The sequence below is a fragment of the Platalea leucorodia genome, assembly GCF_965183815.1.
Source record: "Platalea leucorodia genome assembly, chromosome: 3".
NCBI classification, from domain to species: domain Eukaryota; kingdom Metazoa; phylum Chordata; class Aves; order Pelecaniformes; family Threskiornithidae; genus Platalea; species Platalea leucorodia.
Window position 1 is genome coordinate 108,116,612 of NC_138825.1, and position 27,969 is coordinate 108,144,580.

The 27,969-nt window shown below is 37.6% G+C and overlaps 1 protein-coding gene across 9 annotated transcripts in view; it reads right to left on the minus strand.

Annotated features, from left to right (window-relative positions):
- EIPR1 (EARP complex and GARP complex interacting protein 1) overlaps positions 1-27,969 on the minus strand; it is a 96,448-nt gene that overhangs the window by 40,335 nt on the left and 28,144 nt on the right. For all 9 annotated transcript variants that reach the window (XR_014227568.1, XM_082305781.1, XM_082305784.1 and 6 more), the window contains one exon: positions 5,754-5,910. Coding sequence is in view for 8 of the 9 variants with exons in the window: in XM_082305781.1 (XP_082161907.1) it covers positions 5,754-5,910 (157 nt within the window). In the remaining variant the exon portion in view is untranslated. The remainder of the gene's footprint in view (positions 1-5,753; positions 5,911-27,969) is intronic.

The following is a 27,969-nucleotide window of genomic DNA, read 5'->3' on the forward strand; positions in this document are numbered from 1 at the left end:
TATATATATACCATTAAATTGATTTGGACTTTTTTTTTTAAGGAAACACTACAGCAGAATTTTAACATGTATATCCTGATGCCTAACAGAGGGATACTATAGAAGAATTAACGTTACCAACATCATGACAGGAAACGAAAGTGTTACCTTAATGCAATGGAAAGTGTCAGAGCTATTGAAAACACCATTTTCACTTTTCTTTTGCATTTCAGATTCTCTTACTTCTTGGGTTTTTTCCTTAAGACAATGTTTTGGGGTGTTTGGTGGGGGGTTTTGGGCGTTTGTTTGTTTGTTTGTTTTAAATACTATTTTAAAGGCCAAAAAGAATAAGTAAAACACTTCTGGACCTCACTTCTAGAATGCACTTACTCACCTGTCTTCAGGGCGTCAACTACAAATGTGCTTAACTTTCATCATGTAACTGTGTTCATTAATGCAATGACATGATGAAATTGAAGCAATAATATGTTACGTATAGTATCTTAGGTATCTTAAATAAAGTAAACTTCCATTCAAGTTGAAAGGACTGTTATAGCAAATTTGTACTTTTGTAGAAAGCAGACCCTGACGAGGTTGCTCCATACTGTGTAATCACACAGCCAAAGAAGAGATGGTACTTTTCAGCACTCCATTTGGAGACCTTGGATGAAATACCAAATAAAATGTAAGTAGTTTAAAAAAAAAGTCTGTGGGAATAGCTCATTTATAGTAACCTTCTCCTTTGTGAACTCAAAATTCTAGTTTAATATTTTAGTGATAAACATCCCCAAGTTCTTGAAACATCTGTGAATTTTTCAAAAATTACACTTTGTCTTCCTCTCTAATTTCTCTTAGGTGTGGTAATATTTGCAAGTCCATATTTAGAATTGATTGAGTGGGATACACTAAAAAAACCTCAACTTTAGCAAGTAGAGAAGCTTAATGAAGTAATCTATCATTATTCCTAACATATTCATCCCTTTCCAACTTCTTTTAGCAGCTGACTATTGTTTTCTATATAAAATGTGAATTATTCATTCCTCACCTTTCAGGCCTCCCACAACTGAGATCCCACTTTTCTTGTCTCTGTAATCTTCATTTGTTTTCCCTTTATGGTTGTACCTACATTGTCCATCTAACACTTTCCCCTTAGTTATTTTGCTTTTATCTTATTCCAAATTTACTCCACCATCCAACTTACTTCACTTGTTCCTCCTCTCTTTTGAAGTACATACCTTGCTACTGAGCAGCATCTACCCTATTTTATACCTGCCAAATTTGTAAAGCAAAAAGCAGGATGTTAAGCAGTTATAGGCAAGCCTGATTCCAGCAGATGTCAGGGGAAAAACTCCAGCTTTGCACCTTTGCTTCTGACAAAAGAAAAAAGTCCCTGCCGAGTTCCAAATTCAAGATCTCACAGATTACACTTCTCTCATGGCCTGTAGTATCCTCCTTCTCGGAGGACTATCCTGTCAAGTCTACTATCAAAAAAGTCTGTAGAAAAACTCAGAAAGAAGTAGAACAGTAGGTTACTCCTACAGCATAAATCTTCGGGATTTTAACAGACACATTTTTAGGGATTCCTCTGAGCTGCACTCAGAGGAGTAATCAAAATCTCATTAACTGCTGTCCTGTTTCCTTGGCCTCTCCTATCCAGGCTGTACCTTGGACTACCTTCTTGCAAGATATCCAATGGCGAGGTCCTTTAATTACTGAATCTTAAAACATTGCATAGAGCAACTTATCTGTGGTTATGTATGTATATACTGTGAATACATACATTTATCTACAAAATGAATTTAAGGAAAAGGCTTTTTTCTTTTTTTTTTAAACACACAAATCGCCATGTATCTCGAGTTTTTCACTCTGGAATTAAATCACTCGGGAATTTTGCACTTGAAACCTTTGCATTTTGGCTTACATGAGGAACAGTAGGCAGAGGATGAAAAAAAAGTCTTAGGCTTAAACCAAACAAAGCAATTAATAGGCCTATTTGCTTGCCTAATTTAAGCATCTGCTTAATTTTCTGAACTTCATCCCATACAAGAGTTCGAGTAAAAATTCTGATGGGTCCCAGATTCACAGCTTAGCGGCAGTAAACCATCTCAGTAACTGAAAGTGAATAGTTAGGCTTAATTTTTAAACACAGTAACTCATGCAATCCAGATAAAATAGAACTGTAGAAAAGCACATTTCTTTTTCACTTGCCTGTAATGTCTTGAAGATTAGATTTTTGTCAAAAGTTTTGTCAAGACTAGAAAATTATTTCAGAAGATCTTGAGCAGGAGGGGCACAGTGTTCAGACACATGTGAAGAAAGTTTAGGATTTTAGTCACAATTGATTGGAAATGCTCTTTTGGTCTTGATTCACAGAAGAGAACTGGTATTAAGTATGTCCCTGTTAGTTTTTAATAAGAAATTTCAGAGACACTTGAGCACAGAATTCCATAAAGGAGATGAGATAAACGTAAGGAAAGACAGGATTAGTTCTCTTTAATGCCAGTAAACAATTAAGCAAAACCAATACCTGACAAACCAGACCTGGAAAAAAAATCCCCCCTTGCATTCCCTAGTACATGATGCTAGAAACAGAAAAATCTGTGAGGTAATTTTTCAACTATAAGGCTTTCTTAATGTAAAAGAAAAACAATGCAAAATAAACCTTAATGAAAAGAAGTTAAGAAATAAAGCAGAGCAGGGAAAATACAAACAAAAGTATAAGCAAGTAAAGCCCTGAGGCAGGCAGTGATGCCAGCGTGCATATCCAGTTGCATTTTCAAGACAGTTTTGCTTTTTTTTCCCATTTCAATTACAGGCAAATCTCAATTACTTATGATCTGCAATCCAGATGAATGAATATTGTGAGGTACCTGTGCAATGGATGCCGAGACACACAAAAAATACCTTCCTGTGAGCTACTATCTGGAATCACAGAAGTGCACACTAAGTGCCACAAAGGCAGAGACTGACATTACACCCTGTGTCTGTAAACTCTACTGTCAACTACAGCACTTTCTCAGCCCAGCATATGAAGATGTGATGAAAGCCCAGCTTAAAGTTTTTACTCTTTTTTTTTTTTTACTTTTTTTTTTATTTTATTTTAAGCATGCATTCTGACTAATCATTTTCAAAATTAACTCTAAAAAATTAAGTCTTTATCAAATCTAAAATGTATAATTTCAAAAGCTATCATGACTTAAAAACTTTTCCAGGCCTTAACAAGGGTAGCACTTGTGGTACATTGCTCTACTGTGCTCTGTGGATTAAACAACGATCACAGTGAACCCCTGGGTTCAGCGTTCAGCCTGTGTTTTGTGAGTAAAATGTACAAGAGTATGCTGTAATGGCAAGGCAAATGACAGAGCCAGAATAAGCGTTGCCCTTCTTACTGCGAGTGTGTGCTGCCAGACAACTGCTGATCTCATACAAAGCGATTGTATACATCAGAATGTTGGTCTTACATTGAAGTTTGAAAAGTATTTATGCTTTGCATTGAGGAAAATTGCTTTTCTGATTTATGGCTAGTTCTAACAAACAATTGTACCGTAAGTGTCTCAGGTAGTTTCACATTTTTCTAAACATCTGAAATGTGTAATAGAAAAGAATATTTAAGTTGCTATTCATAGTCAACACACCACTCACTGGCACATGGCCTGTTAAGTGACACACATTTGGCATAAAACGTTTATTTTACTCATTTATGTGAGCTGTTCCCACTATGATTGAGGCAGGAACAGAAAAGCCTGCTTTAGAACAAGGTCCTCTAACTGAGCTGTGCTTGCCTGAGATGATGTGAGGAGTACTAATGCCAAGTATTCTGTTTATACCTTTTATCTCTCTGTAACACAGGACATTTTCAAATCTTCATGCGTAGATATACACACGTATATAGATAATGGGTATCAAATGGTAGCAGATATTTGTGAGCACTAGTACTGAAAAAAGTCAGACAACAAGAGACAGAAAATTGCACATGAACTTGCAACAAGCTATATTAGAAGAAAAAAAATGATTTTTGGCATTCACATAAATTTACATCCTGATATAAAGCAGTGATATGCCCCCTATTCCTCCTCTGGTGATCAGGCTACCACACAGAGTTCTGACATCCCAGCATCAGATAGAAACTGATTATGGAAAATTCAAAGACAAAAAATACAAATCTTAAGGGGTAAAAGGTGAAGATTAAAACAAACCAAAAATAATTTTCCCAACCGCATTGGAAAGTAATTATCAAAAGGTTTCAACAATAAAAAGGGAATTATTTAATAAAACCAAAGAGCTATAAAGAGAAGTATTTATATGAAAATGAGTAGCAAAGAATTAAAAGATACTACCATGAGAAAACTTAATATTCAGGAAGCCAAGATTTTAGAAAAAAGTAGCCTAGACAACACAGTTTTCAATACCCTGATATGTCCAATCTTGTACAAGAACCACCTAATAAATATTACCTTCTATTTACTTTTTATTTTTTAGTTGAAATTTAATCTACAAGGCTCAAACTAGGAATCAGTGGCTAGAAATAGATGCTTAAAACTTACAGTACAGTGTATGACATAATTAAAAATCAACTGAATTAACTATCACTTCTAAAGTCTACTTTTTTTTACTAGCTAGCTAATGAATAGAAATTTTTATGCAGACAGATCATGAAAAGGAACTGAGACTGATTTTAAGTACAGTTCCCTTTTGATATAATTTAAAATTACTCCTACTAGAATATATTTAAGTATAATGAGATTATGATGGATACCTTACACAGCAGGTGTCTGAATACAGAAACCAAAGAGGCCATTTCCACTCTCATGTAAGACACTTACAGCAATTTCTGACACTGATGTTGCATTATTCTTGTTCAGTTTCAGTTCAGAGTTGTCACCTTTCATTTACAAAAATTTGCTGTGTTATTCCACATTTTTTTCTTAAAATTCTCTGATAAATGTGAAAGGGACTGTACGACTTGCATGATCACCTCCTACTCCATATTCTTTCTGACAGATAGACATTCCTGGGACTACAGCAGACCATATTCTTACGGTTTCAACTTTTCCTGCCAGTGGAAGATGGTCAGGTGGCTCCAAAATTATTTCAAACAACACGTAGTTGGTAAAATATGGACTGAGTGTATTAACATCTCTTTGCCCTCTATCTGTTCAGGAAGCAGTGGGAACATGTCATATACACACCCATAAAGCAAAGAACTTGCAAATACACAATGGACAAATTTAACTTTCTTTTAAATAACAGAAAGGAAAGGGAAACAAACCTCTGTAATACCCTATGCAGTATTGCAGGTCTCCTTGTCTTTTCTTAGGGAACAGAAAAGTTGTTAAACAGGTATCATACAATATAACGAATTCTTATCCTTAACAAACAATAAATTACTTGCACTTATGCCAAATCAGTTGAGTGAAGGCTGAGAAACAAAGACTGAAGTGCAACATCAAATTTATATTCCATAAAAAGATTGAAATGCTAAGTTTTATACCTTCGTGCAACAAAGGTTTTGGATGGGGGGCAGGTGGGGAGAAACACATTAAAAGAGTACACAGGCTGTTACTCCATATGTGTTTGCAGGACTATAATAAATGTTTTTAATCTAAGAAACATCTGGGACTAAAAATCCAATTTGTATCTTTTTTTTTTTTTTTAAAGATGGAATAGTTTTAAAGTGTATAGCGTAGCTTCTACAATATAAATCTGCACAAAACTAACAGCACAGGTCTATCCTTTAGGCTTTTTCTAGGAGTATAAAATATGCAGAATCCTACCAGGCCATATTGCCATGGGCTGTGTTGTCAAGGTGACAGAGTAGCTCCAGGGTTTGAGTGTTGCTTGATGAATCATCAGGGGATTCATGACTGCCTGATTCCAATTCCTTCGGCATCCTCCAAACAGCAGCACATGTCATGACTTTACTGTCTGAAGCTAAGCAACAGAGAATAATGTCAACAGATCATTGTATGGGAGACATATTTTGTATACAGTGCATCAACATTTACACAAATCTATAAGCAATGCACATCTGCTGTTTAAAATATTTAAAAATATTATACCAAGATGAACTCAAAGAATGCAGAATGTGGATACAGACACAGACCTCAAGTTAGCAGTCAAGTTGCTGCAAAATTCATAATTAGCACGCATTTAATGCGCTTCTCCCTGTTTAAAAGCAAAATTCCATGCTCATGAAAACCTGACTCTTTGGGAGGCAAAGTTTTCCAAGCTTCATTCCCCATACTGATGTTAATGAAAATGACCCGTGAGTTACATTGCTTAACAATAGGATTCAGACATTGTTTTAATATTTTCCTTTTAAGGACTATCTTCAGTTGAATCTATAGCATTATGTCGTATCCTTTACTACCAATAACTGTTTATTGCAAAATTAAGTTTTCCATGTGAGTACACTCCTTTAATTCTAGCAAATAAAAACAGCTTCCAAAAGATAAACTGAACTTAGACACATATAGCAAAAATATGACAATGCATGATGAACAAGCCAACTGTAGATTGAGGAGAAAATACCATATGGTCTATGTACATATGGCATTGCCCATCACCCGTCACGCAATATAGCAATTTTAAGCAGTGCAAAATGGGAGGAGACCAGAGCAGCTTTGCATATGTTCGTGTTGTTCCAACCGCTGGTCCAGGGTTCACAGAAGACAAGCAAGTCAGCGTGATCCACTACAGCAGGAACAAAGAAACCAGCCACGGCAATGGTAGGCGAAAGCAGGGGGAGCGACTACCTGCTGGAGGATGTGTTAAATGAGAAGTCCAGAGGACAAGCAGCAATGAACGACATGTTTTCTGTTCTGAGGTCATTTTGCATGCCTCTTTCTCACAGTTCTGTCTCCAAGTACGTTTTAGCTGATTTTAGTGCGGAATGCCTGATTACAGAGCCCTGAGCAGACGTGACCAACTCACCTCAGTGAAAAGGAAAACAGGAACAATTGTAATGAGAGTGTTTTCAAGAGGAAGGATGGTAATTCTGAAAAAGGCCTTCTTACGCTAAAATAACATTAACGGAGCGGGGGAAGCCTATTATAAAGGTTGCCAGTCTGGATATTCTATATGCAAAAAAGGCACCCAGACAACAGAGAATAGGACAAAAAGCAATTGATACATAATAATACACAGTAAATAAGCCCAAAATGCAAGAATGCAGATGTGTGTAAAAAGTAGCCATATGAAATAAAAACCATAGGTAGTTAGGTCAAACCAATAAAAGAAAAAGGCCATTTCTGTGAGAAGGACACAGGGGTAGGAGGAGGACTTTAAATTCACGCACAGAATTGAGAACACACAGGTACTGGATATTTGAGAGATTGCACTAAATATAAAATAAATGTATGACGCACATAGCTGTTCTACAGTAATTTGGCATATACAAGTTGAATACAGTATCAGAAGACCATACATACATAAAGATGATGGATAATGTCTTATTTATTAACACTTAATTGAACTTTTACTAATTGCAGTGCATGCTAACTAAACAGCTATTTCCAAATCATTTGAGGCAAATCCTTTACTCTAAATCCACGTGCCACTGAACGAAGAGGAGGAAGCAGCAGCAGATGGCTACCTTTCTTTAGCAAAGGGCAAATCAACGCACGGCATGCATTGTACACCATACAAATAATAAATAACCTAAACTGAAAGTGCAATATAGTTCAAGAAGGTGAGATGTATCGAATGTTTTGCCTTGATACTCAATATGTGACAGAACATTAAAGAACACCACAGAGAAGTTTCTGGTGGATTATAATTACTGAAAGGTCTGTAGCATGCATATAAAGCATTACCTTTTCCACTATCATCAAGATCTATGCAGAGAACCACAAAAGCAAACCATGGACAATAAACTACACATTTCTCAAACCATCTTTCCTCTCAGCACAGCACCACAAGTCTTAAAATAGCCTTGAAATGCCATTTTAACTTCTTAAAACTGGAACATTTTGAAATTCTGATGGTGTATTCCTATAAGTAACTTTTTAAAAAAGTTTTAGTTTCTTGCACAATCAGATTTCCAGATTGGAAACCTTAAAACACCTAAACAAGCACTGGTTTGAAGACTGAAGGAGGCTGAAGAAAATATACATATAGATACAGATACACACATACACATATATATACACACACATATATATAAATTACCCTGAAACTTGACGTGACCTAGGCTTCTATAACACTTTGGTGTTTTGAAAATTGTCAAAAGCCACCAATGAAATGAATCTGCTTGAATTTTTAATGTGCGCAGCAATTCTACATAGATTTTATATTTGTTTTCAAATTATTGCTACAGATGCTGCTAAGGGGCAAGACTGAAATGTACCTTGATACTCCAGGCAGAAGAGATTTGCTAGAGTAGTGAAAACAAGTTTATCAGATTTCCACATTTTACAGACCTATCTATGCCATTCCTTGGAGCCCAGCATATAGTGTCCTCTCTGGAAAGCTGTTCAGCTGCTCTGATGATATGATGTGTATCAGATGCCACTTGTTCTTCCAGAATGCAAGAGAAGCTTATCTTTGTGAAATGTAATTCGACCATGGTAGATTTTTGTATTAATGGCTGTTATTATATAGTATGTTAGGCAATTATTTTTTTAGTATTAGATTTTTATCATTAAAAAAAATTGCTCTAAGTCTTGCATATTAGGACATATCTTCAAAATACAATTCTAAAATTAAGGATACCTGTCAAACTTACCAGGGATCTCAACAGCACAGTACTCATTCATTATTTCTCAAATAGTGGAATTAGTTGTTATTTTCTTCTGTCCATGTTTAAAGAAATAGAAATAATAAAAAAACCTATCTATTTTTAATTAACATTAAATAAGGCTCAGTAAGGTACCTGTCACTTCTTTTCACTATAAATAAAAAATTTTACTTCCTTCTCATGACTATATTAATTACATTTTGGTATTTACTAAAAGTTTCTTCTCACATTACTGGCGTACAAGTCTAAAAAGCTTATTACCTCCGCTTCCTCTTATAACTTAGATATTCCTGTAAACAACTGGTAACAGTAAAAGTGTCTGAAGTGCAGGTTGGCCCAGAATTTCACATGCAGAATTCTGTGCCATTCCATGCCTGTTTCACTTCATCGAGACCAGTGGCGAAGGATAAAACTCACTGTGCGTCAGAAAGGGACAACGCTAAAAGCCAACACACACAAAACCCCTGAACACTCAGCACAGACATTACCCTCTGCTTTCAGCTAGGTTTGAAGACGCTCACAGAAAATGACAGATTGCTTTCTAGCTGTTGAATGACCATCCATCATGAACAACTGTATGTGCATCGCAAATCTTCGGATTCTAATTTTAAACTCTGGACGAATTCTGGGATTAGACACATGGCTGAAATTTGTAGAGCAGAGACTTGATTCAGAACACTATTAATTTCTCCTTGTACTTTTTATGTGCTTATCTACAGTTCTGACACTTTATTAATTCCCAGATGTATGAAACCAAAATGGAATTGCCACGGCCTCCCATAGAAGTAATTTTAGATATGGCTGGCCTTAAGCAAGGCTTAATTTCCCTTTATATAAGGAACTTTTTAAAAGATATCATTTTCTCCCTGGTAAAAGAGAGGGCAAACACTAGTGCTGAGTGAAAGTGTCACTCTGTTATGACAGATGAAGTGGAGCTTTTTTGTGGGTCACAATTCCTCTTAATCAAATAACCACTAGCAACAAAGTTACACAAACCCATAGACACAAGATAACTCTCACTGCATAGAAATCAAAGTCCCATAACAAGCTTCTCGTGGCTGTATGACAAGCTCGCTAGCAGTACACAGTATTTGTGGAATTACCCATATAGCCTTATTTCCCAAGTGATCATATTAAAATTTAAAAACCCAGTATTACTAAAGTAATTTCACTACCACCTCTGTAGTGCCATTGCTTATCTAGAATACCTACAGGCAAAGAGAAACTCCAGATTTTCCCTTCTTTTACTATCGTCACATCACCCTACTGCACATATACATACAAAATGACAGCGTTTTTACCTACCACCTCTTGTATTATTTCTTAAAAACATTAAAACCAATATGAATGTAATATTTAAATGACAATGCCAGTTATTCTGTAAGAGAAAGAAAAACAAGCAAAACACACAGTGTCTATTTAAGTCATGCTTCTACACCTTCCTTAAAGATATTTACACAGTTGGAAACCACTTTTCCATCCCTACCTTATATTGAAACCACAATTTTTATTTATGTCACAGCACCAATGCAGAAGAGGATAGCTAAGGTTAAGCTAGTTTCTGTTACAGTCTTATCACTAAGTATATTAACAAAAATGTTAGTGGGTTTAACTAAGCACTATTGAACCAGTCTTCTGAATCTGGAAGTTACACTTTCATAGAGAACAAGTGAAAGGTTTGCAGAAGGGAGTCCCACTGTATTCCTAAAGCATTGTTCACATAAAATGATCCAGGAATAAGATAATGAACTGTTTAATCTTTGTCACATTTGTTCTTCCTCATTCAAGAGAAATCCCTTGTTTAATTCATTGTGCATCTTCAGTACACCACTTGCTAGTTATAGCTAAGGATGGAGCTAGATGTACTGTTCCAACTGCAACAACCCCCTGTTAAGCACTGTTTCCCCAAGTTCATCAATACTATCTCCTGGGCAGAGGATACCACCTGCTAGAGTGACTGTACACAGTTTCATCTATCTGGTTCTGTTGAAATGATCCAGGCTTAGAAACAAGCAAACCAGAATTCAAGGAATAAGCAAATAATCTCACATTTTGACAGCACTGAGTTAAGAAGCAACTACACATGGTGCTGGCAGCAATGAGGGTGCAGTAACCAACCACAGGAAACAAACTTTGGCAAGTTCAGCCAAACCCTAAGAGAGAGAACCACGGCTACAGAGCACAAGGCTGTCTTTAGATGCCTACTTTACAAGTCGAGCAAGTGAGAAAACTCTCTGCATGCAGAGCGTGCAATTTGCAAAGGGTCACAACTTGGTCAAATCAATACCAATTTTCACTGCAGCACTCTAAAGGACTTCTCAATGAAGGCTATTTCCATGACAATTTTCAGCTTTCCACTACCAGCTGTTTCAACACAGAAAAAAAAGTAAAAGTTGTAGACTGGTGAGGCATGCCGTTTATCTTCCTCCAAACACTGTTGCCCTTGGAGAGTTGCTCCAACTTATAGTAATAGCCTCTGAGAAAGAAATAAGCCTGGAAAAAAAAAAAAAAAAAACAACCTGCCTGAAACGTAAACTTAACAGCAAGTTATTAATGAGAGTTTGAAAAGAAACACATATGCAACGTTAAATACAAGTACTCATTACCCCTTTATAGAGTTAGGTCACACGCAACAGATCAATTCATTGTACCGTTGCTGCTGGAACACAGTAGCCAGCAGACATTCCTTAACAACCATACAATCATTTCGGAACTAGATGCAAAAAGAAAAATGTGGATATAAGAACACAGACTGCTGATTCCAGATGCAATACATTTGCTCAGGACACTGAAAGTCATTCCTGCCCCTGTGGAAAATTAAAATTTTTAATGAATTTGCAGATTAAGCCAGAAGGGTTTGTCTATGCACTTCATACAACCCTTGATTTTGCTTCAGCAATTCTTACAGTTAAAGACTTACATCATGAAAGAAACGAGCCCTGTCACATCTCCAGATTTAGAGAGAAGAACCTAAAATTCTAAGTCATTCAGAATTATTATAAAGATTCCTTCAGAAAATGCCACAGAGTACAAAACTGCAAAGAATTCAGCTGAACATCAGGAGTCATAAAAATCTGTTTAGACAGACTTCTTGAAAGATACAGTTTATTCTCTTCAATAAATAACAACTTTAAAAAGGACATAACATGCAACCCCAGTAAACATACTAAGAAACCAATTGATATCTGGATGATTGATGCAATAAATCAGAATAAATGCACAAGAAACATACAGTCTAGTTTGTCACTGTAGAGAGTAAGTGTTCTCACTGAAACCTCTAGTTGCTTTTATATTATTGAGAACAAAAAGCCATACTTGCTATGTTGGAGCTATAAGTGATCTTCCAATTGAAAATAACCCACTAATTTAATTGTTTTCTCACACTGAATCCCTTTACTGAAATTCACCCTCCCCAAATATGTTTTTTTGGAAGGAAGCTAGAAAAAGAAACTATGCTACTTAAAAGCTCGACGGTTTGAGTTTTAACAAAACAAAACCAAAAATAAACCCACCTGAAACTACTTTGGAGACACTTCCATCAGTCAAACATACCAAAATAAATGAGAAATAGAAAAACAAAATGAATATATGGAATATAAGAAACAATTCCTCATCAGAAGTGTGGATGCTAATCAATACTCTGCAGTTTCAGCAAAGAAGAGGTCTGAGTACATGCAGAAACGCACCGGCTCCGTTTGCCTTCCTCTTTCAGGTATGGATTGAGGCACACCCAGAACTTCATAAAAGTCAATAAGTACTATTGCTTATCTATGTTCTGCCTGCCACCAGCTCACCCACCAGAGTCATTTCTCCAAAAGTGAGGTTAGTATCTTTTACTTTATACAGGCAGTAAATAGAGACATTAGAAAAAAATAAAAGGAGAAACTTATTTTAAGGAGTGATTAAAATCAACATCAATCTTTATTACTTGATAACAAAGTTTAAACCAGGATTTTAAGAAATTAACCCTCCTCTTAAGCAAAGTGTTAAGTAGGTGTTGCCATAATACCAAGGGAAAAGTGTAAGAATAGAGTTAAAGGGACATACAAGAAGTATTACCACCTGCCCCTCCCACCCACCCCCCGCCCACATCCAACAGATTCAAGTGGATTTTGATCCCAATTATACAGGTCCACATCAGCCAACATTACAGTTCACTGCTGTTCAATCAGCTACCTTTCATTCTTCTGGCGCCGCTTGCTGAATAAAACTTACCATGCCACTGAAGTGTGCTCTGAGATATATAACAATTGCAGTCTTGACCTGACAGAAGCTTACAGCAGTCACCCAAAGCAGACCAGATCCAGCTCTGCTCAGTCCTCCCTAATTATATAATTTTACAAAGCATTTTAATCTTTGTGTTCAATCATTCTTTACAGTCTTTCTTAACTAAACACATACGATAAACCACCCTTCATTATTTTTCCTTCTCCCAAAAGAATGTATTCAAGCCAGTTATTGCTAGTCTCCTGTTCTTTTTGAATCATTTCAAAACACATATGTTTCTTAGTAATTCAGTATTTTAAAATTAATTTTCTATAATCAATAGCTATACACATCAGACGGTAGTATCTACAGGAACGATGTTTTCGTTTTACTTTCTGCCGTCATTCTACTTCATTCCCCCGTGTTTAACCTTGAAACCCAAATAACAGTGCTTCCTACATCACTGCCTGCAGACATTCACACTGAAGCTGGAGGAGCTGAAGTATCAGTGCCTGACAGGGTTTGCTCTTTGATCAGCTCAGGTGGTGCAAAGCCAGCTGGCTGCGGTTATTCTGTTGCCCAGGGAACAACAACTGAAGTGTATACTTCCCAAATCTGCACAGGAGGCCCTTCTGCAGCATTGCCACAGCAGCCCTTGCTGCGCGAGGCTGAAGTGGCGAAGCTGCTATAGCTACAGCCCAGCTGGTGCCCATTAATGCTCTCGGTATGACAGGAACAAGCAGGTAGTATTCAGAAGCCTCCTTCTTACCATTGACAAACAGAGTTATCACTCTTCCTTACTAATGAATGTAAACATCCTTCTCCTAGTTTAATAAAAAGAAGAAATAAACCCCAAAATGATTCAGGTACGCATCTTTTTTAAGAGATAACCTTATAGCCTTTTAGTCAATTCATAAAAAGATAAACTGTATTCCATCTATTCGACAACATGTCCTTCACAGGCAAAAGAAGAGAGGGAAAAACAACACACCATGCTTTTTCTGGGTTAAGAATTTAACCTTTTGTGCTAAAAGCCTGTGTAGTCTTTCATTTTACATTTTTCTGAAATACGTGGGGTGAGATATATGTAGGAATAAAGAGTTGTAGGCAGTTTAATTTTTCTTTCGATCACTTCTATGCACTTTTTAGCTACCAAAAGACAGCCTTTGATTTTTGAAAAATATAAACACGGAAACAGGGCAGAAACATAACACAGCCACTCACTCTGTATCCTACTAGAAGTATGTTTTCAAGTGGAGCTGAAAGTAGAAATAATTAGTAGAAAAACAGTAACATGCAACAGTCCAGACATATTCGTACACAGGACATCTTCCACACGTAGCTGTTGTCTCCTCCAACACTTGCAAAGCACCGCATAAACAGCAGCCTTCTTGTTAGCATGCAGATCATAGGTGACCATAAATTCACGTTTACTGCACACCAATACAACACAGATACGACTTAGGTCTCTAGACACCAGGCTCCTATGTTTGCATTGTATATACAAATGTCTAAGGAGATTTTAAAAACCTCACATGCTGAACAGAAATGCAGAGAGAATGATCCAAGAGTGTGCGCAGGTGTGGGGTATGACACCGAGAGACGAGTAAACCTATCATGTTGTATGGAAACGGGAGACAGAACCCGCAGAAAGCAGGCAGTCAGCAGGCTGAAAAATTGGAGTAGGCATAAATTGTACTTTTTTTTATAGTCTGATGTTTGTTATGCTACCCAGAGATGATTTGAGACAATGTTCCAGCACATACCTTTTTGGGGGGGATATGCTCTGCAGATATATATCTATTTGAGGGAGCTCAAAATTTACTGACTGCATGTCTGGAACTCTGCCATATGGGGACAGCCCAAGTGAAGAACTGCAGCCACTGCTATATTGATGAGCTGAACTTTGCTCTTCAGGCAGAATTTGGCTGCAACACTGTAAAAGCTGTTCAGCAGCACAAATAGGCATGCTTTCTTTCTGACACTTCACGTGACCATATCTCATAAGTCACAACAATGACTTATGGCTTGTTTGACACCTCAGATATATCTCTCTAGGTATTTTAACAGAGTAGAAAAGAATGGAGAAACTAGCACTAACTACATGCTTTTGTTTGTTTGCGATAATCTTCCTGCTGTTGTTACCACGAGCACACAGTAACTGCAACAGTGGGAGCCATACCAGAAGCAAGGTATCAGCTGGCCACATAAAAAAACATTGTGAGATTTAACCCTGTGCTGAGGAGAGCGGCACAATACACCAATAAAAGCCAATGAACCATATTTACATTTTGGCTTCCATCATCACTAAGGCTGGTGAAGCTGAACACCATTATCAACACTGATACTTTTTCACACAAAAAAAAAAAGGGTAAAGACAAAGCAGGAGTCTCATGGAGGCACTCACTTCCATCACCAGCAAAGCCATAGCAGCTGTCAGTTAAGTAGGGCTAGATGACAGCAATGCACTAAGGTTCCCACTTGATGTTTCATGAGGTATTAAAACACTGTACTCCTTAGCAAGTTAATGGGAGCTGCAAACCATTTATCCCGCAATCAAATCAGGCACCTCACTAGACAGTTGCACATTCAATGTTCTATTTAAATAACCTTTAGCATTCCATTCTACACCACAGGACTTCCAAAGACAAACATAATGACTTGACAGTTCACGGGAATTTACTTCAAAGAGGACAAATGTCACTATATCCAATGTGAGCAGTTTTTGTGGCTACCCCAAGTTTGCTGGTTCAAGTTCTAACCAGTAGCTTGATTTGAAAAGGTGGGTCCACTACCCCTTATACCAGCCTTTTGCGGTCTCCACTTCATGCTTTGCTTCAACAGACGCACATATGTGCAGCCACTCTATTGACACACGCAAACTTTCTTCCAGCAACAGCTTGTGATTCAGAGCTTAGATCTGAGTCATAAGCTGCTTAAATCTTTACATTATTTGGCCAATTTGGGTAGCTCACTTTCAGATGTGCTCACACATCAAGCACAAATAGTTAACGGAAGAAAATAATAATTATAAACAATTAGTAGCTAGATACAGTATCATTTGATGTTCTGTCCATGAAGTCAGTTACAAATGCTATAAGAAAGCTGGTTTTCCTAATACAAGAAACATAAGTTACTTGTGTGAGGTTTTGTTAAGTTGAATTCCGATTACTTGACACCTCAAGATATCAACAGCTAGCACATCCAAAAAGTCCAGAGAATGAAAAAGAATAAATATTGCCCTATGCTAGTCACCAGTTTTCTCAACTTGGGGCATTCAAACAATACATGTTGTTGGCAGTCAGCTGCTAATGACTAATTCAGTTCTCATTTGTTTACGGTTCAGAAGCTGATAGGACAGAAACCCCATCATAGGTTTTTTTATTGAACTAGAGTGAAGAAAAACATATAGCACTTCCCTAAAACTGTACAATCTAAAAAGAAAAAACATGAAAATATAACCAAATGGAAACAAACCCATAAAAGCCTTGGCGGGTTTTTTTAAGCCCTAAGCCAGCCCACAGTGAAATCTTCTGCTCAGAGACAGGATACAATCTCTTTGCTAGTACCGACCAAATATGCCTTACGTTTATTCCAAATGCACAATCTTATTGGGATGTACAATCTCATTGGGATCAGGGAGGCATGGATGAACACAGGCTCTTTAGGAAGGACAGATCAGGAAGGTGAAAGGGTAGAATTGTCTTCATGAACGACAGCAACTAAAATGTATGGAGCTCTGTGGAGGGATAGATAAGAGCCAACTGAGAGTTTATGGTTTAGGATTAGAAGGTAGGCCAATGTGACAACATTGCAGTGGGTGTCTGTACAGGAAGGATGAAGTAAAAGACAAGATGACCTTCAGACAACAAGAAGGAGCTTCATATTCATAGGTCCTGGTCCTCGTGCGGGACTTTAACCACCTCGATGTCTACTGAAAGGAAATGCAAAAGGATACGTTAGGTTTCTGCAATGTATTGATAATAACTAATACTGGCGATCAATGAGACGATGGGGAGGCGTTCCACTGGACCTCACAGTTTAGATATCAAAGAACCGATCAGAGACGTAGAGGCTGGGGAAAGCCTGGGCTACAAAGATCACGAGATGGAGGAGTTTCTTATTCCCTGACATGAATGAACAAGGCAAATAGCAGAATCACACATCACCCTGGGCTTAAGGAGAGCAGACTTTGGCCTCATCAGGGATCAGCTTCAAAGAATCCCACGGAAGACAACCCTGGAGAGAAAAGGGATCCAGACGAGCGGGTTGATTTTCAAGGTTTACCTCCTCCAAGCTCAAGAACGGCCCATCCAGATGAGTAGGAAGTGAAACAGAAGCGGCAGGAGGCTTGCATGAATGAACAAGGAGTTCCTCACTAAATTCAAACGTAAAAAGAAAGCGTACAATAGGTTAAAGAAGGGACAGGTGACTTGGGAGGAATATAGAAACAATATCTCACCACACAAGAATGTGGTGAGGAAGCCAAAGTTCATCTGCTGTTGAATCTGGCAAGAGAATTCTGGTCAACAAGAAGAGCTTCTACAGATATATCAGCAGCAAAGGGAAGACCAGAGAAAATGTGGGCCCATTGCTGAATGGGGCAGAGAATGAGAGAGAACACAGAAAAGTCCAAAGTACTGAATGTTTTCTTCCCCCTGGTTTTTATTACCCTTGGGATTCAGGGATCACAGGTCCCCAAGACCAGTAGGAAAGTCTGGAGCAATAAAGACTCACCCTCAACAGAGAAGCATCAAGTTAGGGAGTATTTAAACAAATGGGACCTGAGTACATGCATGCACAAGAGCTGAGGAAGCTGACCAATGTAATTATGAGGCCACTTTCAATTATCTTTGAAAGGTCATAGTGATGGGGAGAGGTTCCTGAGGACTCTAAGAAAGTAAATGTCATTCCTATCTTTAAGGTTGACAAGAAGGAGGATCTACAGCCTGCCCTCAGTCCCTAGGAAGATGATAGATTAAATGAACCTGGAAAACATTTCCAAACATAAGGTGACTGGAAGTACTCAGCACAGATTTATCAAGGGGACATCATGCCCAACCAATATGATTGCATTCTGCAATGAAAATTAAATTGAAAATACAGGCTCAGTAAACATGGGCAGAGTAGTTGATGTTGTTTATCTTCACTTTAACAAGCCTTTGGTACAGTCTCCCATAACATCCTCACAGACAAGCTGATGAGGTACAAGCTACATAGAAGTGGACAATGTGGTGGGCTGAAAAGTGGCTGAACTGCCACTCTCAAAGGGTGGCGATCAGTTGCATGAGGCATAACCCAGGGACTGACAGTGGGGCCAATACTCTTTGGCATCTTCATTAATGACCTCAGGGAACCTCAGATGGACCGCAACAGGCTGGAGAAATGGACCAACAGGAACCTCATGAAGTTCAACAAAGTGAAACGCAAGGCCTTGCACCTTGGGAGGAATAACCTCATGCTCCGGTACACACTGGGGGCTGAACAGCTGGAGAACAGTTCTCTTTTAAAAAAAATAGTCACACAAGAGAATTAAGGTTTTAAACTGCCACCTAAAAATTAGGGAAAAAAAAAAACCTCAAATGATAATAGTCTTCAAAACATTTTAACATGTTTTCACATAAGCACTGTAGACAACAGAATACACTACAGATTTACTGTTATCAGATGACTAGATTGAACTCTAGATTTGCCACTTTATAAGAAAATTATTAATTGGCTAAATACTTAAGACATGGTTAGGACTTGAATTGTGGTGTTGATATAAGTCAGCAAGAGAAGAAAAAAGTAAAAAAAAAAAAAAAAAATCTTTAGTGTTCTCTTAAGAGTCTATCAAGCAAATGACTCTCCTTCTGCCTCTCCAGCTTTCTAAGAAAGATGGGATACAGGGAAGCTAAAGCAGGCTATCTTTCCATGGTAGAAAGAGGGCCACAGAAAATGGAATGTGAAAAAGGTGAAGTCACAAAATGTTTTAATGTTTACTGGAAGGAACTTGCCCAGTATACTTGGTTACACTTGCACAATTCCTGAATAACTCTGAAGTCTAATACAAACCAGAGAAAAACAAGCTTCTAAATTTCACTTATTTAACAAGCTAATTGGACGAGAATGCCTAAACACCTACTATAAGACCTTATGTGTATCTGTGAAATATTATTTACTGCAACAATAGCACTGACTGGAGATGGAGAAAGAACACATTTTCTTTCAGTGTATTATACTAATTCAGTTCAATATTTGAAAATTTTGAGTTAAAAAGCTATTTGAAATTGGAGAAGAAAAACCATTTTTCTTGTTTTAATTGCAAAAAAAAAAAAAAGGGGGGGGGGAGAATGAAACCTTCTAATGCTGAAGAATAGAGCAGCCTGATAATTCAACAGCTTCTCTCCCAGTGACAGTTCTAATTCAGAAGCATTTTATCCACTTTCTGTATTTTAGAAGCACTCTTTTCAATATCATGACCATTCTGTAATACTTCAATTTCAGTCATTTTCTCTCCTCCCTCTTCTTTCCGAGATTAGTTCTATTTTGCTTCATAGCACGAACGTTACAATTATCCTAATAACGGTTGTCAAATAAAGATGAAATCCTAAATCAAGGGATAACAAGCATCTGTGCTTCACATTAATTATATTATATACGCTCCCCCAGTTCTTACACTTTTCCCTATGTATTTGCTGTTACACTCTGGCTGAGACACTACTGAGCTTGACTCCTACAGCAGTCTTACATATGAATAAGATTGTAGCACAAAGATAATACAGCTATGTTACTTGTCATTTAGACTGAACTCAATATACATCTACACAGAGGCCTTCAAACTTGAACAGCAATATTAACATGGAACAATTTCTCAAGCCCTTCACCATTTCTGTAGTGGTTTTGCATCATATGGATCGGATTGCCAATAATTTCACTTAAAACCTTATTGAAGAGTACTTAGAAAGGAACACAAGTTATATATAACAGCTAGAATTCCTAGAAAAACAACTGGTACAAGCTACAAAGAACACTAGAACGCCAAGCACATTTACTTCTTCCCTCAAATTATGAGAATAAACTTTCTTCTGTACGTCCTGCCAGTACTGCTGAGGAGAGCGCTGGGGAATATTTAGAAAGATGCATTCAACTTCCCTCGCCATTTTACTGACTGCAGCATATCACACGGCTGTGCCAATGATTTCCCTACACGGAGTGTTTTCACTACAGCAAAGGAAAGCGAAACCAGCAAAGTCAGCGTCACCTGCTGTCTTCAATACTAAGCAGTTGAGAGCATCACCAGCAGCGTTATTTCCAATACCCTTACTGATGAATTTTCTCTGCTGGAAGTTTTCTTTATCACACAAGTTTACTGTGTGATAAATGCAGTGCACCAGACAGCCATAAATCATAGCAGATTTAATGTTTTAAATTAATGGCTTTTAAATGCAAGCTTTATTTTTCTTTTCATCAAAATTAAACAGCAGTTTTGTGTTTGCGTGTCTGTATGTTCTGGATCTACAAACCCAAGTTATTTATATTGAGTCTTCATAACCGCTGCACAGTGGCGCTTATCTTGTTTGGAGAAAGAAAACGGAAAAACAAGAGGTGCGTTTGCACGCGTGCCCGCCTGCGTGTGCGAAGTCGCAGATCACAGCCTTCTCCATCCGCACCTTCCTTTGCCCTCTGCCGGCTCTGCCTGTCCCTGCACGTAACGGAAGGGCAGAACCTCCTTCTGTAGGCGTTGAAAAACACATTTGCACTGGGAAAATAAATGGGTTTCCACATATATTTCAATGGATTTGAATAAGAAATCGAATTCTTAAGCAGGGGCAAGCACAAACAGAAGAAGAGAGCAACATAGAAAATTATTTCTCAAGTATTTAATTTCAAAATGGTCTGGGAAAGGTTTTTAACTAACTTTAAGAGGGCTGCTTTCGTTAGTCACCCACTTTACACATAGAATCTATTTTTGTTGCAGTGATAACAACCTGACTTAAAAAGACAAAAAATCTCAATATTGTTACATTTGATAGAGATTTTGCTTTCAAATTTCGTTTTTCCTCTTCCTAGTGAGAGGAATTCATCTAGCTTTATCCCCTGGATTTAAACCAAGGATTTATCTGAAAGGCTAAAGTTAAAAACAGAAGAGGCATTCCACCATGAGCTCCCCAAATAGTGTTATTAGTGTCACAGTGTCAACTCCTAGTCTTCCAGGAGTTGACACTTACAGGTAATTCCATGCCATGCCGAATGTGAGAACAACTGAAGGACCCCAGAAAACTTGGTGGTCAAAAAAGCGACAGATGAGCTTCTCTGTATACAAAAGTTAGTTAATACAATTAGAGAAAAATAATTTAAGCCATCCTGACATGATGCTGCACTCAGAACCGGTAGCTATAACTCGGAAAAAAGCTCTTTGTGTTAGGACTGACAGTCCTCTTGACCTAATGCGGAGCAGCAGCTACGGAAGCCAGCAAAACATTGGGCATCCTTACAAAGGGCACTGAGAATAAAATAGAAAGGATTGTTTCACAGGCCATAAAAACTTGATATGCCCTTATCTCAAATGGAGAGTGCAATCCCAGCGTTTGCATCTAAAGAGCAGCATAGCAGAGCTGGAACAGGGCAACATAAATGAAGACGATGGAACAACTGTCTTAGGAGATGTGCAACAGCTTGGGACTATTTCATTTGGAAGGAAAACATTTTGGGAAGAACATGACCTAAGTTTACAGAAACAGAAAAGCAGTGTCAAGGTGAAAGAATTGCTATTAAAGACCAAATCCTGCCATCTCAGAACTAAGTGGCACTCACTGAAATAGTACAAGATAAGTTTAGAAAGAAAGGGTGGGGAGTTTGGCCAGTGAGTAGCAGACTGAAAAATCGATGTTACAAAGTTTGGCCAGAAGGCAGTCTCAACCAGTTCAAAAAGGGATTAGAGACCTGTCTATGCTGTTCTACATAGGATCTCCTGTTGCTTCTGTAAGAGGCATGATACTGGTAGAGCTGAACATTGGTGTGATCAACAGGTTGGCACTATTCCATTTGGAAGGAAAAGGTAAAGGTAGTTCTTGTATACTTAAGGTTAACTTGCACAGAAAGAGCAGCATGAAGGGTAAAATGCCTTGCTGCATCTCACCGATCCGCTCCATACCAAAAATAGTTCACACTAACAAACAAGAGATGTGTCATCCTTTTTTTTTTCCCCCACCTCTGCAGGTTTTCCACCAGAACTGATAGTTATGTCCAAGAAAATTTTTAATTCTACACAGCCAAAGGTTATCCTGAAAAATCACATCAGGATAACTAGGTTCCCTTTCCTCCTGATCCGCTTTGGAGATAATGAGGAATGGTATCTCAGCAGCTCTTCATCTGCTCCTCTCAACCCCCAAAGCAGAAAAGGATGGGAATTAGTACTAGGTTTTGTGATGACGAATTCTTAAATGAGCCATATTTCAAAACAAAAGGAAGGCAGAGACAGGGAATGAAACACACACATGGATTAATTTACAACACCAAAGACATACTTACTTTTCCCAATACTTCAAGTAATCTTATTACTACATTCAGGTGAACTGCAAATACTCCCATTAATGCAGAGGAGCATGACATGGAGAACATTGCCCATGCACTGTAAATTGCAAATTTTTATGGAAAAGTGTACTTTATTTAAAATTCCTCCAAGTTTTTCTTAAGTTATTGAAGCTAAACAGCTGCTCAGTAAAAATGGATGTCTGAAAACAGACTGATCAATAGCCCTTCCTTCATCAGCACACATCCTGGGATGCCAGTTTCACTGGTTATCTAGTCATCAAGACAAGAAGATCTGATTTAAGCAGGGAAATGTTGAAAGGATAAAAGCAAGCAAACCAAATTCTATTTTTGGCTCATATGAAGGGAATGGAAGAAAAAAAAAAAAAAAAAAACAAACCAATGATGGCCCTCTTTTTCCTTTCACAAACTGATTTTCAAAATTTTTGCTTATAAATATACAAGAGAGACCTTCACTGACAGCTAGTTTAGATGTTAAACAGTTCTGCAATTGACTGCAATCACACTTCCCTCCTTTGAAAGAAATCTCTTGTTTGATTAGCAAGAAATACAAGTCGGAACTGATACAACGGCATATACTGATGCCAGCAGTACAATAGATGCTTATTAATGTAACAAGTCTGCCTAAGAATCTGCAATAGTATGTAATAAATTTTCATTTACATAAGCATGTATGTATACCACTCAAAGTACAAATGAATTAAAAATGATCATATGGCTTGCCTACTTCATATTTTCTAAAAATTTCAAAATAGCATAAGTAATTTGCTTCACATCTGTGAAACTGGGATATAACCAAGATGCACCAAGTTGGAAGGAACTCTTATTCGCAGTGTTAAACTTATCCAAAGCCTAGGCCCTAGAGCATCAGGGCTTATGCCTTCTTGCAGAAATATTTTCTTGGTTGTAAGCAATTTTATTTCACAAGTCAGAAAATGGAATTTAAAATCACTAATGCTTTTTGTTTGTTTAAACTGCTAAAATTGGTAATAAGAGTTTAATAAATATTTTAATACATTTTTAGAGCTCCATAGGAATAAATTGATCTTATGCAAATTCAGAAATAAAAATGTTTCAAAAGGTATTACTTTTTATTCTACAGGTAGAACAAATATTACAAATGCAAGACAGGGAAAGTTAGGCATATAAGTCCTCAGTCAAATGCTTGGTAAGATATGTTGATACATCAATAGGATAAAATAATTTTAAATTTGTCTGTACACAGCCACCAGACAGCTATTTTAGTCATGTTAGTACAGCAATAAGTGTAGTTTCAGGTAGAACATACAAGTTAAACTATTTAAATGTTCATTTTGCCTTCACCTGATAGTGCATTTCCAGCAGCAATTAAAAGTAATCAGATATTAATGGCCATTTCAACATTTTAGGGGCGATTTTCCTGCTAATACTTTTTTTATACACGATTTAAGTATTTCTTTCATGACACGCAAAGAACAAGGTGGCAAGTATTCTTCCTAATGTTGTAAAGATCTGTGACTGTCAGCTTAAAAAAACCCCAAATCTATCAAGAAATCACATCCACATGTTTCTTTTCATCCCTGCCTTTCCATGTGTACTTGTATATAACATGTTGTTCATCCTCTGTTCCCACAGGATTTTTTAAGAAAACCCTAAGAGAAGTAACCAATGAACGTAATCCTCCAAGCAGCACAGGATAAAGAATTCTGTGAAAAACCGCTTTCCTTCAAAACAGCTGTCATTTTTTAATTGTCATTGATGAGACCGAGTTCACACATTTTAAGGATGACAGAAGTACCAGACAGCACGTGACACCAGCATCTTTCCTCAGGACTGCCTATGGTCTCATTGTCATCAAGAATGAGATATATCAGCTGTTAAAAAAACCAAAAAAACAAAACAAAACAAAAAAACAAACAACCAAAAAAACCTCCCCCAAAACCAGAACAATTTCTTCTGAAGTTCTGATGATGATCAATCAATTATGAAAAGTGTGGGTAAAAGAGAATCACAAGCAACTCCCAAAACAATTCTTCAGTATATTCTATATAATTTATTGACATTTATATTGAAGAGCTCAAATTATTCCCTCTTAATTAGTCAAAGCATGAACATTTCTTAAACCTCAGATTACTCGGAACCTTTCTATAAACTCAGAAATGACCATGCTGGCAAAGAGCTCTGGTCCACCATCTAATTCAAAATTTGGCATCAAAAAGCAGCTAGAAAAAAGTACCCTTTTCAAAAGAAGCAAGAGCTCCAAGATACAAGTAGACAATTACCATCATTAGACAAATATCTTGCCTCAATAAATGTGTGCACCTAATACCCAGTAATTAAACATTCACTTCAAATTAAGAAGTGCGAAGCTTTCTTTTTAATTCATCAGCATTAAGACATACCTGCACAATGCCTAGCAATCCTAATCACAACACGACCACCTCATAGCGCCAGACACTGTATAAATGCTATACAAAAAGGATAACTGTTCCAAAATATCCTCTTCTCTAAAAGGACCAAGTTATCTTTAAAATTGTTTCTCTCAATTTTGTTGAATAAGCTGCCCAACAGAACCACCATACCATGAGATCAGCTGAACAGAAATTCTTGACCATATCTTCATACCTTATTTTATTTCATATATATCTTTATCATGACTTTTGTCTGATTTCTGAAGTACTTGCATGTTTCCCTGCAACACATTCTCCGAAACAAACAATTTATGTATTTTATAACGATCTGCAATGGAGAACCATGACAGATATTTTATTTTTTGGCAACTCAAAGTCAGGTACAGTTCTTCAGCCCTGAGGCCAGCTAGCACAGTTAAGCCCAATTTTTTTTACAAGGTAAGCTGAAAGAAGGCAGCTACACTCAAACCACTCATGATGTTCCTGAACTAAGTCTGGGCATCATTGCCTGGAAGTGCTAGGTGGCCCCTACCAAAACCACACAGGGAGCATCCTAACAGTTCAACAGTATGCACTATTGCAAGTCAGTCCCCAGGTCAATGCCATGGCTCTGTTCAAGTTACTGGAATACATACATAACCTTAAAAATCTCAGTCTAATATCCTAAGACTATTTATTTTACTCTACAGGTTACAGTTTCCAGCAAGAATTATCATTACAGCAATACTGATGCAATCAGTAAAACCAAGAGCAGCCAGCCCTCTGATATGAAAAACTGATTATTCAATGTTAAGATTGTTACAGTCAGCAGGTTTTATCCCTTACAAGCTAGCAGGTAAGGGTCGTTTTGTTCTTAAATCATTTTCAGTGTTGATATAGCTCACGCACACACACACTTTTCCACACTTGCTCCCGCCCTGCTTGGCATCATTGAAGTAAATGATTCCAAACATCAGACTTTAATGCTGGGGTTTTTTTTTTGTGGCCCATTATGTCACATTCTAATTTTCAAGTTTTGAATTACATAAAGATACTCTTGTGGCTGAGAAAATACTCTGGCAACACAATTCACAATTGCATAAACATCTTGTTTAGTTTGCTAGCACAGTTTTCAACTTCTCCTTTTACTGTTTCAGTCTCTTCAGTTCATCTTATAGCAGCATCAAAGCTAAAATTTAGACTCAACAATTTCAGAATCAACAAATTATTTCACTGATCATTTCAGTAGATAGCACGGAAAGGAAGAAGAACATGAAGTCTCAGGAAAGTAGGGAGATTTGTGACAGGTAAAGAGGAAAGAAAATGCAAAAGAGAAACCACTAATCAAAAAAACAGAACAGGCAGACATTCAGTCACAATAATAGATTTTTCCACTGACAGACACTAAATGGTAGAGAAACACCTACAAAATGCTAACACCTAAGGGCCATATCTTACTTCATTAACATTTCCACAGCCTTCCACAGAACTGATTGCCCAAAGGCTGCATACCACTGTGTACCTTCTTGCTTCCTCACAAGTGGCTGCAGCCATACACTTGTCCTTTAAGTGACATATCCCTTATTTACTTTTGAGATCTCCTTCCTTCAGGATTTCCTATTTCTCCAATTTTATTATTTCCTTCACTCCTTCGCCTTGTCTTTCAGCAAGCACTTTTCTATCAGATGTGTGACAGTTAACAGTACATTGCCATTGCCTACAGTTATGCTCCTGAGATACAGTCATCTACTTTTGTCCCCCAAAATATATCCTTCACCTGCATGCAGGAGAAACACCAAAGTAATCACCTCCCTAAGACTCACCTTTACAGTAATGGAGATAGCCACCTAGATTCAATTAGAGGTTCCGCTGGCAAACTGTATTTTCCACCAATGCAGAATTCTTAGCCTGGATCACTTCTCTATTTCCTCCCCTGTATCTTCCCATCACTTCATGTAAACCCACCAGTTTGCCTTACCCCCTTGACTTCTCAAACAGTTTTACCATCTCTTCTAAGCATCTGTAGAACATGTATCAGAACACAGTAACTACCCAAGTAACTAGCCATCACATCATATCAATATTTAAAGAAAGCACTAGTTTCTCACTGACATTCTAAATAGATGAGAGCAGAGCAATAGATTTATGCAGAGCAATGCAAAAATCCGAGTTTTTATTCTAGCTTATAGGATATAACTAAAGTTTATTCTTTGCAAAACCTGAGTGTAAGTAGAAACTATTGGACTGAGAGTTCCCTTTTTATTTATCAAAATTATTATTTTCGAATTATAGTTTTCCCCAAACACATCATCACGAGCATTCACCCCCTTTACGAAACACTCTGCTGTGCAGAGACGACACCCAAGCCATTCAGGAAGGAGCCACCCATTGCTGGCAAAACTGGCATGGCTGCAAAACTCTTCAAATGACCTACAGAAAAATCCCTCTGCATTCCCTTTTCCTTTAATGATGTAGCTGAAATTTACGTTCTACAGCATTTTCTAAGTCCTTCAGAAATAGTCCACCTCCATTTTAACAGTATCCTAAAATGGCAGGTGAGACAAGTAGAGGATGTATAAAGAGGAGAGCAGATTAAAATGAAGTTCTATATGAAACAAAGCATATGCAAGACACACATACTCATAAAAACCACATACAACCTGTACCCACCCCTGCACATCCACCTAATTGGTAAATTTTTCAAACCCCCAATGACAGCGTATTATAAACTGGACTGAGAAAGGGGGCATCATTCAGGAATCAACACATTTCCAAGTATTCCGTGGGTTAAGATGAAGTTAACTTCATCCAGGAATTCCACTTTTTTCAGCCAACCCTTGATCTGAGGCTTCCATCACCTACTTTACATGCAAAAATTATACTAGACACACTCCAGTCTGTTGGTACTTCTCCCTGCCTCAGAAGTCCGTTCAAATGGCTTTTCTATTTCCCTTCCTGTAGTCTGAAACTTCAGCAATACCGAGGCCGCATACGGAACGTATTCCAGCGGGGTCTAGGGCTTTTCAGGTTTTCATTGTTCTGGTTCTCAAGCGACTCTGCTCTAGTATGATCTACAGGTTTTTGGCATTTCGCCTCATCACAATGAAACATTTATCCTAGTGCAGGCTAGGATGCTCTTTTGAA